At 73.2% G+C, this 15,650-nt stretch overlaps 2 protein-coding genes across 2 annotated transcripts; both read left to right on the forward strand.

The window, feature by feature from the left end:
* Positions 1-624: 624 nt before the first annotated feature.
* Positions 625-2,242, forward strand: SRXN1 (sulfiredoxin 1). Its single transcript, XM_064521690.1, has 2 exons — positions 625-873; positions 989-2,242. Exons 1-2 carry the CDS (start codon positions 736-738, stop codon positions 1,190-1,192), a joined length of 342 nt encoding a protein of 113 aa, XP_064377760.1. The 5' UTR covers positions 625-735; the 3' UTR covers positions 1,193-2,242.
* A 5,047-nt stretch (positions 2,243-7,289) lies between these two features.
* TCF15 (transcription factor 15) lies at positions 7,290-9,648 on the forward strand. Its single transcript, XM_064521258.1, has 2 exons — positions 7,290-7,900; positions 9,524-9,648. Exons 1-2 carry the CDS (start codon positions 7,424-7,426, stop codon positions 9,596-9,598), a joined length of 552 nt encoding a protein of 183 aa, XP_064377328.1. The 5' UTR covers positions 7,290-7,423; the 3' UTR covers positions 9,599-9,648.
* The last annotated feature ends 6,002 nt before the right edge of the window (positions 9,649-15,650 follow it).

Raw genomic sequence — 15,650 nt, forward strand, 5'->3', positions numbered from 1 at the left:
AGCAGTGCTCCGATCTGCTCCAAACCCCCCCAAAGCCCCGCGGCCACGCCGGGCACCCACGCTCGGTCGCAGATTTCGCTGCTCCCAGCTGAGAGCACGTGCCGGCACGTGTCAGCGGGGACCCAGGTGCTCCCGGGTCCGGGCGCCCTGCAAAGGCTCCACAAACGGCTGCCAGATGGGGGCAAACTGTTTGCAGCCCCCCCCAGTCATCAGCAACCCCCTTGCTGGGCCTGCGCTCCGGCGGGATTAGCCACGGCCGCGCCGGGAGGCGTCCGGGCAGGGGGGAGCGCGACCATCCAGCTGCCGAGGCACCGCCCGACTCACTCCGCAAACAGCCAGGCTGGCCGCAGCCTCTCGCAGCCCCGTTCCCGGGCGCCCCCGTCGCCCCGGCTCCCGCCAGGGGCCGACGGTCACCGATCGCGCCGGCGGGACGCCGCTCGCCCGCAAAACCCCCCCCAGCCGGCGCCGGGGCGGGGGAGCAGCGGGGCTCCGGGCATCGCGGCCCCCGGGCGCAGCGGCTCCCAGGCCTCGGCGCAGCGTGCTGCAGCGGCGCAGCCGGGCGAGCGGCAGCCGCGGCCGGACCCGTCCTGCTGCTTCACGGTGACTCTGCAGATCGGCGGGGCGGGGACGCTGGCGGGCCCGGGAGGAAGCGGGGCGGCCCGGCTGGGAGCGGCGCTGCTCGGGGCGGAGCGCCGCGGCCCTGCGGCGGGGCCCAGCCGGCTGCCGGCAGCAGCCATGGCCGAGGCCGGCGGCGGCAGCATCCACACGCGGCACGTCTCGGCCGTGCACAACGTGCCGCTGCGCGTCCTCATCCGGCCCATCCCGGCGGTGCTGGAGCCGGCCAAGGTGCAGAGCCTGGTGGAGACGCTGCAGGTAACCGCGGCCCCCCGCCGCCTCCGGGGTGCTGGGGCACTGCTGGGGAAGCTCGCAGCCCCGCGGCCCCGGCGCGGGGGGTTTGCGTTGCTCCCGGACCTCTCCCGCTGCGCAGGAGGATCCCGAGCGGGTGCCGCCCATCGACGTGCTCTGGATTAAGGGCAGCCAGGGCGGGGACTACTTCTACTCCTTCGGGGGATGCCACCGCTACGCGGCCCACCGGCAGCTGCGCCGGGAGACCATCCCCGCCAAGATCATCCCGTCCACCCTCAGCGACCTCCGCACCTACCTGGGCTCCTCCACCCCCGACCTGCGCTAGCGGCAGCCCCGGCCCGGGGGGCTCCCTGCGCCCGCCCCCCCCCCGGCGTCCCCACCAGCTGAGCTCCGCCAAATTCCGGGGTCCCCCCGGTCCGGGGCTCACGTGGCCTGGGGTCCCCCTGGGGTCCCTGGGGGCTGAGCTGGGCCTGTCTCCAGGGCGCTTCGCGGCCGGTTGCAGAGCCGGGGCCCCTCCAGCTGGGAGGGTGACAGGGACCCCCCCGTCCCCGGGCCCCGGGGTCCCTCCGGGGCGGTTGCAGTGCCGGGGGCTCCCCAAGTCCTTCTGGCGGGGAGGGGGACAGGGACCCCCGCCCTGGGCTCCCACCCTGCGGGGAGGCAGCGGCGCCCCTGAGGCCGGGGAGGGCGCGGCGGTGGGGACCGCGGCCCGGGGGGGGCCCGGGGGGGGGCCCGGGGGGGGCCCGGGGCTGAGCCCCGCCGGCCCCGCGGTGCGTCCCGGCGCGGCCGGCAGGTGGCGCCCTTGTGCCGCGCCGCCGCGGGCGCCGCCGTGGGAACCGGGCCGCGCCGCGCCGGGCCGCGCCGAACCGGGCCAGGCTGAGCCGAACCGGGTCGCACCGAGCCAAACCGCGCCGGGCCTAGTCGAACCGGGCCAGGCTGAGCCGAACCGGGCTGGGGCTGAGCCGAACCGCACCGGGCCGAGCCGAACCGGGCCAGGCTGAGCCGAACCGGGTCGCACAGAGCCAAACCGCGCCGGGCCTAGCCGAACCGGGCCAGGCTGAGCCGAACCGGGCTGGGGCTGAGCCGAACCGGGCCGCGCCGAGCTGGGCCGCGACAAACCGGGCTGGGCCGAGACGAACCGGGTCGGGCTGAGCCAGAGCCAAGCCAAACGGGGGCAGAGCCGGTCCCCAGGCCTCTCCCTGTGGCTCCGGGCTTGCCCTGGTCCCAGCCCAGGAGAACCCTGAGCCGCGCCTGCCATGGAACCTCCCGCCCCCACATCCTCGGCACCCCCCAGCCCCCTTCCCCGGGGTGAGGTCCCTAAACCGGCGCTTTGGGGACAGCCGCTGCTGCTCCTGGAATAAAGACGGTCAAACTCCAATGGCTTTGGGGCCTGGTGCTGGGGGAGCCTGGGGTCAGGGCAAGAGGTACGCGATGGCACAGTGCGGTGTGGGCACCAGGCAGGGCTGCTGCTAGCAAGATGGCTGTGGGCAGACAGGCTGGGGACAGATGCTCTCTGGGGGGACAGAGGCCCTGCCAGGCCCCTCGGGCATGCAGCTGCAGTCAGGCTGGGCCATGCCCCAGCTGCGGGAGCACTGCGGTCCCGCCATGCCGGGATGCTGACAGTTCCGCAAACGCCACGTCTCCAGCCCATGTGCAGGCTGGAAAAACCACCACGAGCATCCCGCAGGCGTCTCAGCATCCCTGTGAGCCGGGAGCCTCGGTCCAGGGAGGGGAAAGGCCACTGACTCACCCCAGCACGCTGTGAGTCAGCAGCGGGACTGGGACAGGAACCGCGTCCGGACACCCCTGCCCTCGCTCTGCCCCTCAGCCCCGCTCCGCCTGGGAAAGATCCCATCCTCCGGGGCCGGGGAGAGGCTTGGGAGGAGGGCACGGCTCACCGGGCGGGCAGGTCCGCAGGCAGGGCAGCGGTCCGGCTGCCTCCCGTCGCGTTTGCAGCGTGCCCAGTCCGGGGCACCCGGCAGCACTGCCCGCGGGATGGGGCACGTCCCATGGCCATCGGCCCCCCCCGGCTGGTGCTGCTGCCCGCCAGCGAGGCGCTTCCGCCGGGGCCGCAGGGAGGAAGGGCAGGGCGGGCTGGGGGCTGCCGTGCCAGCATGGCTCTGCGAGGGGGGGCCGCAGGAGGCTCCCGCTGCATGTGCCGCATCAAAGCTGCCCTCCGGCCAGGAGGAAGCCCTGCAAGTGCTCGCCGAGCGAACAGCCCCGGCCTGGGCTCCCTCATGGGCCATAAATTTCTCCGAAGAATTGTGGCGTGCTAAAAAGTTTCCTCTCGTTCGAGCGCGGGAGGGAGGGACGAGGTGGCAGCTCCTCCGGCTGCGGCAGATCTCAGGCATCCCCGGCCCGGCTGCCTGTCGAAACGGGCACCCCACGGCCGGGACCGGTTTCACCCCAGGCCGCGGCCCCGACCCTGCCCGGCATCGGGCTCTGCCCTGGCACTGCTCCCAGCCGTGTCCCCGCGCACGGGGATCAGCCGGGGCTGCTGGCTCCTGCAGGATCCACTGCAGGATCCGCTCTGCCCGTCTCCATCCCCGGCAAACACAGCCAGGATGTCCGTGCCAGGCCAGCGGCCCCCCCCGAGACCACCCTCAGGTCTCGGCCACGCGGGCCGGCAGCCAGGGCAGGCTGGCAGCTCCCGTGCCGTGGGTCAGGCTGGGCGCTGCGGCTCGGGGCAGAGCCAGGGCGCTGGGCCCTGCTGAGCACCGGCAGGGAGGTGCCGGGGCCGGGCCGGGCTGCAGCGATGCTGTTTTAGGCACTCGGCGGAGCTGAGCTTCTCCCCGGGTGCCGCCCTGCTCTCCTGGCTCTGCCCACTGCCTCGGTTTCCCCGCCGCAACCGTGCCGGCTGGTGCAGCAGCGAGCTCTTGTGCCAAACAGCTATTTCCCCGTCCGTCCGTCCCTCCACCTGTCCCCCTTCCCTCTGCCTGACCTGCGGGCTCTCCGGTGTCGCAGCTGACAGCCGATCTCGGCTGCCTCCAATCCATTCGTTCCAGGGCAGGAACAAAGGCGCTTTGTGGACTCGCTGCCTCTTAATCTGGGCTGGCTGGGGAGGGTCCGGCTCCGGAACTGGGACAGACTGCCCCGGGCGACAGGCGTGTAATGCCTTCCAGACCGCCGGCGCTGCGCCCCGCAGGTAGCGCCCGGCCCGGCCGCCGGCGCGGGACCGCCGGGGCCCTCCGCGGCGAGGGGCAGCCCCGCGCCCGGCAGCTCCGGCCCTGACCTCCCCAAAGGGCAGGGTCAGCCCTCGCGGGGGACCGATTTCGTGCACTTCAAAAGGTTTTGCAGGAACCCCGGCCCCTTTAGCAAGCCCAGCCCTGCTCGCTGCTCGCGGACCCAGCGGGATCCTGAATGCACCCCGAGGGCCGGGGCCGAGCTCCCGGGCTCGGCGGGCGCAGGGCACCGCCGCGCAGCTGCAGCCCTGGACGCGCCCGACGCAGGGAGCCGCGGACGGCGGGGCCGGTGCCGGCATCCCCCTCCGGCGCAGGGTGCCGGCGGTGCGGGACAGGAGGGGACGGGAGGGGATGGGGCCGCTTCGCCGGGTTCAGCGGGGTCAGGCCGCAGCGGCCACATGTGCCGGCGTTAACGCGGGGTCTGGAATCCATTTGCCTCGCTGCCAGCGGTGTTTTCCCAGCAGGGCCGGGGGGCCCCGCGGGGCTGGGGGCAGCCCCGGCCCCCCGTGCCATCTGCTCCCTGTTTATTTTCTTACACTTAAGTATCACCTCTCGGATAAACACTCCGCAGCCCACGAGGGCAGGGGGCACTTCCCTGCGCGCGGAGGGAGGCTCCCAGCGCCGTGGGGCTCCCAGCGCCCCGACCCCCAGGGACACCGCTCCGCTGGCCGGGCTGTGCCGGCAGCTCCGGCTGGGCCACCCCACGCAGCGGGGCTGGGTGCTGCTGTGGGTCAGCGTTGTGTGCCGTGGGTCAGCATCCTGCACCATGGGTCAGCATCCCGCGCTGTGGGTCAGCATCCCGCGCCGTGGGTCAGCATCCCGCACCGTGGGTCAGCATCCTGCACTGTGGGTCAGCATCCCGCGCTGTGGGTCAGCATCCTGCATTGTGGGTCAGCATCTTGCACCATGGGTCAGCAGCCCATGCTGTGGGTCAGCATCCTGCACTGTGGGTCAGCATCCTGCCCCATGGTCAGCATCCCGTGCCGTGGGTCAGCATCCCGTGCTGTGGGTCGGCTTCCCCACACCGCACAGAGCAGAGCAGCCCCTTCCCCTGCCGGGGCGCAGGCACGGGGCCGCGGCCGCATCCACACGCCGCGGGTCGCCGATCCCGCCGGCACGGCTGCCGGAGCGCGGTCGTTTGGCCGCGATCAGCTGGAGAAGCGTCATGCCAAACACAGCCGCGTCCTGGCACCGGCTCAGCTCGGCCTCGAGGGGGACGTGGGGCGGCCGGGCGGGGGGGTTGCTGTGAGCGCGAGGCCGCTTCCCCCGGCCCCGGCTTCGCCTCGCGCCGCGGCTGAGTCAGGCACGCGGCTCCCATTGTCCGGGGGGGGCCGGCACGGGGAAGCACGTCCTGCCCCGCGCCCGGCCGGCGCGCAGGAAAGCCCGGCGGCCGCCCGCGTCCTGCGCCCCAGCGGCTGCGGCATCCGGAGGCAGCCAGGGCCGGTGGCCGGGCAGCAGCAGGCTCTGCCGCCGCCTCGCTCCGCGGCGGGGCTGCCCCGCTGCCTGGGGGTGCACGGGAGCCGGCGGAGGCCGAGGGAGTGTGTGAGGCCGTGCACACGTCCCTGCCTGCACGCACACGCACGCACACGCAATGTGCATGCACCCAAACACACGCACGTATCCCTGCACATGCACCCATGCAGCTGGGTGCACACGCGCGCATGCACGTGCATGCACACGCGCGCACACGCATGCCCCCGTGCGTGGCGGTGCCCCCCCCCAAAGGCGTGCGCCCCAGGGCAGCTCGGCGGGGTGCCCCCCTGCAGCCCCCCCCGTCAGCTGGTGGCCATGTGTGGGGCGGCCGCAGCTGAGTACACAGCCCCGCCATCCGTCTTGCCGCTGTCAGGCCGCGGCTGCCGCAGTCCCGCGCCCAGGGCTGCGCGGGAAGCCTTCGTCCCGCAGACCCCAGCCGTGGTCCCGGGGACGCTCCCGGAGCCGCCCGCACCCCAGGGTCACCCGGGACCCGGCTGGTGCTTCCTCCCTCCTCCTCCTCCTCCTCCTCCTCCACGCGGCCCGCCGCGGCCGGGGGCTCGAGCACCCGCAGCCGGGCACCGCTCGCCGGGGCTCCCGGCCGTCTCCCTCCCGCCGCGTGATTTACGGGCGCCGCGAGGTTGGACAAATGGCCGGGGCGCCCGCCCCCGGGAACACCTGGGCTCCGCGGGGGGCACCGGCCTTTTGCTCGGGGCCGGCCCCCGCCGGGGAGCATCGCGGGGGGCACCGTGCCGTGCCGCCGCCCCCGGCCGCCCGCCTCGCTCGGGGGGTCCCCACGGCCCCGCTGCACCCCGGGGTCACCGTCCCGGCCCCAGCCGCCAGCAAGTCCCCGAGCCGCCTCTTTTTGCCCCATCAGTTTGTGTTTCCCCCCAGCAGCCCCCAGGGCTGGCAGCCGGACGGGATGCCGGCCGCGGGAGTGGGGCACATCCCTGCGGTGACGGGGGGCAGCCGGGGAGGAACCCCCCCCCCAAGAGCTGGGGCTCGGGGGGAGCACTGGGCTGAGTCCTGCGCCTGCCGGGCTGCTCCAAGCCCCGTGCTGGAGCCGGGGGCGGGGAGTGGGCACCCGGCCCTGTGCAGGATGCCGGATGCGGGATGTGGGATGCGGGATGGGGGATGTGGGATGGGGGATGCAGGATGGGGGATGCGGGATGCAGGATGCGGGATGCAGGATGGGGGATGCAGGATGAGGGATGGGGGATGCGGGATGCAGGATAGGGGATGCGGGATGCAGGATGCGGGATGTGGGATGCAGGATGGGGGATGCAGGATGCAGGACGAGGGATGGGGGATGCAGGATGCAGGATGGGGGATGCGGGATGCAGGATGAGGGATGGGGGATGCAGGATGCAGGATGGGGGATGCGGGATGCAGAATGCAGGATGCGGGATGTACAATGAGGGATGCAGGATGCGGGATGCGGGACACGGGATGTGGGATGCGGGATGCACCGGCTGCATGCAGCCTCTGCTCTGCCCTTACAGGAAAAGACGCCGTTTTTCCAGCGCCGGCGCGCACCTTCCTCCGGGCGGGAGGAAACGCTCGGGCGGCCGGCAGAGCCGCTGCCGCCCCCCGCGCAGGGTGCACGGCCGAGGGAGAGGGGCCGCGGGGGCCGCCCGCCCGGTGCGAGCACGCGGGCCCCGGCGCCCGGCCGGGCGAGGACGCTGGCCGGCTGCCTGGCCGGGCCGCAGCCGGGGGCCGGCTGGGGGTGGGCTCCGGCGCGGCCCCTCCCCGGCCGTATAAAGGCCGGTTCCCCCCGCGGCCGGCCGTCCCAGCCCCGCTCGGACGCGGCAGCGGAGCAGCCAGCCGGGAAGGCGCCCGGAGCCGGTGGCCGCGGCGGCGGCGAGGGCTCGCGGCAGCGCCGGGGGCGGCGCGGGGGGGGCCCGGCCATGGCCTTCACCATGCTGCGCCCCGTGGCCGCCCGCGTGCTCTACCCCGACATCGGCCTGCTCTCGGAGGACGAGGAGAACCGCAGCGAGAGCGACGCCTCGGACCAGTCGTTCGGCTGCTGCGAGGGCGCCGAGCCGCGCCGCAAGCTGCCCCGCAAGCCGGGGCCCATGGTGGTGGTGAAGCAGAGGCAGGCGGCCAACGCGCGCGAGCGGGACCGGACCCAGAGCGTCAACACGGCCTTCACCGCCCTGCGCACCCTCATCCCCACCGAGCCCGTGGACCGCAAGCTCTCCAAGATCGAGACGCTGCGCCTGGCCTCCAGCTACATCTCGCACCTGGCCAACGTGCTGCTGCTGGGCGAGGGCTGCGAGGACGGGCAGCCCTGCCTCAGCGCCCTCTACGCCGCCAAGGGCGACCGCGACGGCAAGCAGCCCCGCAGCATCTGCACCTTCTGCCTCAGCAACCAGCGCAAGGGGGTGAGTGGGGCCGGCGCCCCGGCGGTGCCCGGCCCGGGGGTGCCCAGCCCGGGGGTGCCCAGCCCGGCCGGCGCGCCGCGCGTCCGGGAGCGCTGCCTGCAGCCCCCGCCGGAGGTTTCGGCCGCTCCCGGCCAAATCCTGCACGCCCACAGCTCCCGCTCGCGTCAGAGGGCCGGGCCGCGCCGGCCGGGGGGGTCCGGGGGGCCGTGGCGATGCTGCGGGGAGCCGGGCTCGCTGGCCGTCCCCGTCCCCCGCGGCCGAGCTGCGGCACCGGGATGCTGCGGGAATGTGCCCGCGGCGCGGGAACCCCGGCTTGCATCCCGGCCCGGCACGGCCGGGGCTCCCGTGCTCCTCGCGGCTCTCCACGGCGGCCTCGTGCCCGGCACGCCGCCCGCCCGCAGGGGCTCTGCCCTTCAGCCCGGCCCCCGCAGCCCCTCGTCCTCCTCGGCCCCACGGTGCAGCCTCCCCGCGGCAGCCCGGCAGCCGGCACCGGTGCGGGAGCCGCTCGCCGGTGTTTCCCGCTGGGCGCCGAGGGGGTCCCGTGCCCGAGGGCACCGGCACCCGGCCTGGGCACGGCCCCTCGGCCGCCGGGACCCCCGGAGACACCGAGGGCGATGGGCTGGAGCTGGGCAGGGCCTTGCTGCTCTGTGCTGGGCTGCGCTGGGCTGGAACTGGGCTGGAACTGGGCTGAGCTGGGTGTTGCTGGGCTGAGCTGAGTGGTGCTGGGCTGAGCTGTGAACTGGCCTGTGCTGGGTTATACTGGACTGTGCTGGGTGGTGCTGGGCTGAGCTGTGCAGGGCAGTGCTGGAGAGCACTGGGTTATACTGGGCCATCCTGGGTTATATGGGGCCATGCTGGGCTAAACTTGGGCCATGCTGGGCTCTGCCAGGCAGTGCTGGGCTGAGCAGGGCTGGGCTGGGCTGGGCTGGGTTATACTGGGTTATGCTGGGTTATACTGGGTTATGCTGGGCTGGGTTATACTGGGTTATGCTGGGCTGTGCTGGGCGGTCCTGGGCGGTGCTGGGCTGGGTTATACTGGGTTATATCGGGCTGTGCTGGGTGGTGCTGGGCTGGGTTATGCTGGGCTGGGCTGGGCAGTGATGGGCTGGGTTATGCTGGGCTGTGCTGGGCTGTGCTGGGCCGTGCTGGGCGGTGCTGGGCTGGGCTATGCTGGGCTGGGCTGGGCTGGGCTATGCTGGGCTGGGCTGGGCTGGGCTATGCTGGGCTGGGCTGGGCTGGGCTATGCTGGGCTGGGCAGGGCAGTGCTGGGCGGTGCTGTGCTGGGTTATACTGGGTTATGCTGGGTGCTGGGCGGTGCTGGGCTGGGTTATGCTGGGCTGTGCTGGGCTGGGTGATACTGGGTTATACGGGGTGATACTGGGTGCTGGGTGGTGCTGGGCTGGGTTATACTGGGCGGTGTTGGGCGGTGCTGGGCAGTGCTGGGCTGGGCTATGCTGGGTTATGGTGGGCAGTGCTGGGCTGGGCTATGCTGGGTGATGCTGGGCAGTGCTGGGCTGGGTGATACCGGGTGATACCGGGTGATACCGGGTGCCGGGCGGTGCTGGGACCCGGCGGGACGGCTGGGAGCCGCGCGTGCCGCAGCGCTGCCCTCTCTCCCCGCAGGGCGCCCGGCGGGAGCTCGGGGGCGGCTGCCTGAAGGCGCGGGGGGTGCCGGCGCTGCGCGTGCCGCGGAGGTGACCGGGCCCGGGGCGCCCGCCGGACACAGCGGCACGGCCGGCCGGAGCCGGGCACGGCGGCTCCGGAGGCCGCACCGGGGAGGGAGGGAGCCGCCCGCGGGGGCGGCGGGAGCGGAGCGGGGGCCGCGGGCTGGGACCGCGCCGGCACCGACGCCGGCACCGGGGCCGCTCCGGGCCGAGGCGCCCGGCCGCCGGCGCGGGGCGCGGGACCCCCGGCTGACCGCGGTCCCGCCGGGCCGGGCTGGGCCGGGCCGCGCTGCGAAACGGCCCGTGTGCGGCCGGCGGCGCCGGAGCTCGGGGGGAGAAGGCGTCGCGGCCCCGCGGGCGCTGCCCGTTCGCACGCGGCCGCTTGGAAAATAAACCTTATTTTTCTGACGGGCTGGTGCCTGCCTGCGCGACGCCCCGGCCCCGCCGGCCCAGCGCCGTCGGCCCCCTCCCTCGGCCCGTCGCTCCCTGGCCGGACCCCAGGGCGGGAGGGCACCGGGACGGGATGCACACGAGGCACCGAGGCGGGAGGGCACCGGGGCGGGATGCACACGAGGCACCGAGGCGGGAGGGCGCCGGGGCGGGATGCACGCAGGGCGCTGGAGCAGGAGGATGCTGAGGCAGGATGCACGTGGGGCACCGCAGTGGGAAGGCACCAGGGCGGGATGCACGTGGGGTGCTGGAGCGGGAGGGTGCCAAGGCGGGATGCACGCGGGTCAATGGAGCAGGATTCATGTGTGGCACCGGAGTGGGAGGGCACTGGGGTGGGATGCATACAGGGCACCAGAGCGGGAGGGCACCGAGGTGGGATGCATACGGGGCACCGGAGCGGGATGCACGTGGGGTGCTGGAGCGGGAGGGTGCCAAGGCGGGATGCGCGCGGGTCAATGGAGCGGGATGCATGTGGGGCGCCGGAGCGGGATGCACACGGGGCACCGGAGCAGGAGGGTGCCGGTGCGGGATGCACGTGGGGCGCCTGAGTGGGGGGACGCCGGGGTGGGAGGGTGCTGGGGCAGGATGCACTCGGGGTGCTGGAGCAGGAGGGGGCTGGGGTGGGATGCATGTGGGGCACCAGAGCGGGATGCACACAGGGCGCTGGAGCGGGAGGGTGCCGGGGCGGGATGCACTCGGGGTGCTGGAGCAGGAGGGGGCTGGGGTGGGATGCATGTGGGGCACCAGAGCGGGATGCACACGGGGTGCTGGAGCGGGAGGGTGCCGGGGCGGGATGCACACGGGGGTCCCACGCGGGAGCACTCCCGGCCCACACTGCCACCGCGGCCCCCATCCCCACGGCAGCTCTGCACCCGGGAGGGCCTGCGGCTACGGAGAGCCCTGGCCCGGCCTGCCGCGGTGGGGGGGTCCGGCCCCCCCATCCCCACGCGCACCCAGGCCGTGCTCCCGGCTCTGCGAGCCCCAGGGAGCCGCGGGGCGGCGGGGTCAGGCGGGGACGCGGGGTCCCTGCCCGGGGACGCTGCCTGCGGGGACGGTGGCGGGGGGCCGAGCCCGGGGGAGGTGCCGGGCTCGGGGGACGCGCGGGTCCCCGGGGCAGGACGCAGCTGCGGGCCGGGGGGGCCGATTCGCCTTTCCCAGCCCCAGAAGCGCCGGGAGCAGGGAGCGGGGCCACCCGGTCCCCGCGGCATCCCGGTGCGGGGACGCAGAGCGGGACCCTGGGTGGCCGCGGCGGGCGCTGCGGGTGCCCCGGCCGGGCGTCCCCGCTGCGGGAGAGCGAGGGGGGGGCCCGCCGGCACCTGGGGGCCCCCGGGGCGCGGGGCCGAGCCGCCGGCCTCCCTTCCCCCAGGGCTTGATTTATGGAGCTGACAGCGCGGCGCAGCTGCGCGCGCGAGTCCCCGGCAGGGACCGGGGTGGGTGGGAGAGGTCTGTTCTCAGCGTGTCTAATGTGTCCCAGACCCCAGCAAACAGCCGTGAGATTCTCCAAACATCCCGGGACACCGAATCCCGGCCCTGGGCCGCCTCGGGGGGCGGCGCGGGGAGGGGGCCGCCGCTCCGCAAACAGCCCCGCAGCACATGAAAGGCGACGAGCTTCCCTTGGAGGAGCAGCCGGCGAGCCGACACCGCGCTCCTGGGAAGCCCCCGCGCCCCCGGGAAGCCCCCGTGTGCAGCCGCCCCACGGCAGCTCCGCTGCATCCCAGTGCATCCCAGCGCATCCCAGTGTGCCCCAGCGCGTCCCAGCACTTGCTGCCCGGCTGCCACCGTGTCCAGACACCGGGCTGCAGCGCCCAGCACGCCCCCGGGCTGAGCCTGAGCGTCCCAGTGGCTCCCAGTGCCAGGGACCGGGCCCCAGCAGCTCCCAGTGCCGGGGCTGTGGATCCCAGCATGTCCCAGTGCCAGGGCCGTGGGTCCCAGCATGTTCCAGTGCAGGGGCAATGGGTCCCAGTGTATCCCAGCATGTCCCAGTGCTGGGGTCGTGGGTTCCAGCATGCCCCAGTGCCAGAGCTGTGGGCCCTCCTGTGTCCCAGTGCTGTGGACGTGTCCCAGCTTATCCCATTGCTGAGGCCGTGGGTCCCAGCATGTCCCAGTGCCTAGGGCATGGTTCCCAGTGTATCCCAGCAAGTCCCAGTGCTGGGACTGTGTGTCCCAGAATGTCCCAGTGCTGGGGTGGTGGGTCCCAGTCTATCCCAGCATGTTCTAGTGTGGGGGTGGTGGATCCAAGTGTATCCCAGCATGTCCCAGTGCCAAGGCCACGGGTACCAGTGTATCCCAGCATGTCCCAGTGCTGAGGCCATGGGCCCCAGTGTATCCCAGCACGTCCCAGTGCTGGGGCTGCAGATCCCAGTGTATCCCAGCATGTCCCAGTGCCAGGGCGGTGGCTCCCAGTGTATCCCAGTATGTCCCAGTGCCAGGGCCATGGATCCCAGTGTATCCCAGCACGTCCCAGCGCCGGGGCCGCGGATCCCAGTGCATTCCAGCCCCTCCCAGCGCAGCGAGAGGCACAGCGTGACTCAGAGGCCGGGAGCCGGCGCTGCTGGGAGCCCGGCGCCCTCGGCCGTGCCGGGGTCCGCGGGGGTCCGTGGGGGGTCCGGCCCCACGGCGGGCCGCGCGGCCCCGCTCCGGCTCCCCTCCCATCCTCTCCCCTTCCTGCGCGCGGACACCCTTGGAACGGCTCTTGGCCGCTTTCTCTGAGACAGGAAGGTGTCCCCGAGTCTCAGGAAGGAAAAACACTCCGTGCTGAACCCACCAAGACCGTCGCCGAGGGGCCGCCGCTGGAGGGGCTCCAGGCCTGACATCACCTGGGAACTGGAACCAGAACCGCAGCTGCACGCCGCGCCGCGCAGTTTTTTCTTTAACTGGTGTTTTTAAACGTTCTTTTTATAGAACTTTTTTTTTTTTTTTCCCTTTCCCTTCTCCATTCCCCTCCCAAATATTTCGGCCTCTCGGCGAGTTTAACCTTGCCGGGCCAGCGGGGCGGGAACGCGGCAGGGCTGCGCCCGGAGCCGGGCTCCGGCCAAGCCCGGTGCCGCGTGGGAGGACAGAGCCGGGCGAGCAGCGCCGCCGCCCCGGCCGCGGGGACGGAGCCCACCGGGACCCCGGGGCGTTTCGCCCCCCACAGCCACCCTCCGTGCCCGGTGACGCCCCTGGTGCTGCCCGGCGCTCCCCGGGCTCTGCCCCACGGCGGGTGCTGGCGGCAAGGACCCCAGCGCGTCCGGCACCTCCACCGGAGCGGGGCTCGGGCACTTGTCCCCGCTGCGGTGGCGATCGGTCGAGGCTCCGACACCGGCCCTGGCTGGAGCCCAGGCATCAGTGCGATGGGCACAGCACAGCCAGGGACATGATGGGCACCCGTGGGTCAGTGCGATGGGCACCCCACGGGCTGGGGTGTGATGGGCACCCGTGGGTCAGTGTGATGGACACACCACAACCTGGGATGTGACAGGCACCCATGTGCCAGTGCGATGGGCACACCACAAACCAGGATATGCTGGATACACCATAAACTGGGGTGTAATGGGTACCCATGGGTCAGTGTGATGGACACCCCATGGGTCAGTGTGATGGACACCCCACAGTCTGGGGTGTGATGGACACCTCACAGGTCAGTGTGATGGACACCCCATGGGCTGGTGTGAGGGGCAGCCAGGGGCCGGGGCGCGGGGCAGTCCCTGCCTCCCTGTGGGGCCTGGACCCCCGCACCGAGCCGCAGACCACACCGGCATCACCAGCACCCTACCAGGTCCCGGGGGAGGATGGGGGCACAGGGGCTGCTCGAGAGCCCGGGACTCCCCGTGCCGGGCACCTCCGTCCCACAGCCGTGCCGGCGGCCACCAGCTCCGTGCCCTGGGCTGGGACCAGCGGTGCCGGAGCGGGCAGCCCCCACGCCGTCCCTGCAGGTCCCCGGGGAGAGGTGAGCTCCCGAGGCCCTGCCGCAGCGCCCGGGGGGGCCGGCGCTGGCCCTGCACCCCCGCACCGTGCCGGGACCCTGGCCCCGCTCCCCGGGGCACGGCCGCGCCGGCAGGGACAGGGTGTGAGGCCGCTGCGCGGGGTGAAAGCCAGGTTAATCTCCCGTCGGAGCTTCCCTCCGCAAACAATAAGACAATGCCCGGCCGGGGGCCGCCTGCGTAACCAGCGGCGCGGAGGGGAAGTTGTAATATTTGGATTTAGCACTCAGTAAATTAAGGGAGAAAAAGGAAAAAGCGCTGGGGGTAATCAGAGCGGGGCTGGCCCCGCGCCCTGCCCCGTGGGGGCTTGGCCCGGCCCGGGGCTGCGGCGGGCGCACGAGCAGGCTGCCGGTCCGGCATCACCCCATGGCGCCCGGCATCGCCCCACGGCACCCGGCATTGCCCTGCGGCCGAGCCCACGGCTGAGCCCGCAGCCGCCTCCTCCGGGCCGCGGGCAGCTCGGGCCAGCGCGGCGTCTCCTGCGGTGCCAGGAACGGCATCTGGGCCCAGAGGCTATTTTAATCCCGACCTGCTCCAACTCCTGGGAAATTAAAGCCTGTTTCCACAGCTGGGGCGGCCGGGCAGGGGGGCCCAGAGGGACGGCCACCTCCAGCGTAGCAGGGCCAAGGGGGGCCAGCGGGGCGGCCTCCTGGGGGGTCCCCGCCGCGGGCAGGGATGCCGGGCCAGGAGCTGCCGCCACGGCCCCGTCCCAGCCCCTGGAGTGGGTCCCGCCGTGGCCCCGGGGAGCTGCTGGGGGGGAGGGCAGGTGGGGGAGAGGCGAGGGGCGGCGGGCGGGAGGGCAGCGGGAGCCGTTATCAGCGGCGAATCCTCGGAGCAGCTCCCAGGGGGCATCTCCAGCCCTTCCCCTCCACCTACCCCATCTCTGTCCCGCTCCGGCCCACGTCAATGCCGCGGCGAAGGTGTCGGAACAATCGCCTGACAAAGAGCTATTTTTAGGGGCCGGGGCTCGGAGCGAGGATACAGCCCGGCCGCTGACAATGGGGGGAAGGGGGCCGGGCTTCCCCAGTGACCACTCGGCAGCAGAAGGACCCGTAAGATTTCCTCGATGACCCAGGCCCGTACAATACAAGGAAAGCGCAGCGGGGAGATACCCAAGCCAAGAGGAGCTGCTCCTTTACCTAATGGCAGTGACCCGGGGTGAGGGGCTGCGGGACTCGGGCAAAGAGCCGCCGGCGGCTCCTCCCGCGGCCGCGACGCCCACGCAGGCAGGGGAGCGGGGCGAGCGCTGCTGGGCCCACGGTTTCCACGGTGCGGCCGCGGCTCTCACCCAGGCACCCCGGCCTCTGCAGGAGCTGGGTCGGCCCGTCCTGGACCCCAGGGCGCCGGGGAAACCAGCCCTGTTTTTGGGGGCAAATCCCTTGAGCCAGGTCACGCTCCAGCCCGGGACATGGTGGGGTTTGGGAGGAGGCAGCAGCGGGGACCCGGCCATGCTCCCCCCCACAGCGTCCTCTGCAGCAGAGGGGCCGGCGGATGCTTCACTCCGGTCAATTAAGTGACTCTGGGGGGAAAAGCCAATTCTGCAGGGCAAAACGAGGGGAAATCCAGGATAACAAACACCGAAGTTAGCGAGGAATGGCCACCGGGCTGGCAAGGGGGCAGGGGCCCGGCCCGGCGTTGGGCCCAGGGCAAAGCGGCACCGACAGAGCGGGAGCC

The sequence above is a fragment of the Dromaius novaehollandiae genome, chromosome 16 (genome assembly GCF_036370855.1).
Source record: "Dromaius novaehollandiae isolate bDroNov1 chromosome 16, bDroNov1.hap1, whole genome shotgun sequence".
NCBI classification, from domain to species: domain Eukaryota; kingdom Metazoa; phylum Chordata; class Aves; order Casuariiformes; family Dromaiidae; genus Dromaius; species Dromaius novaehollandiae.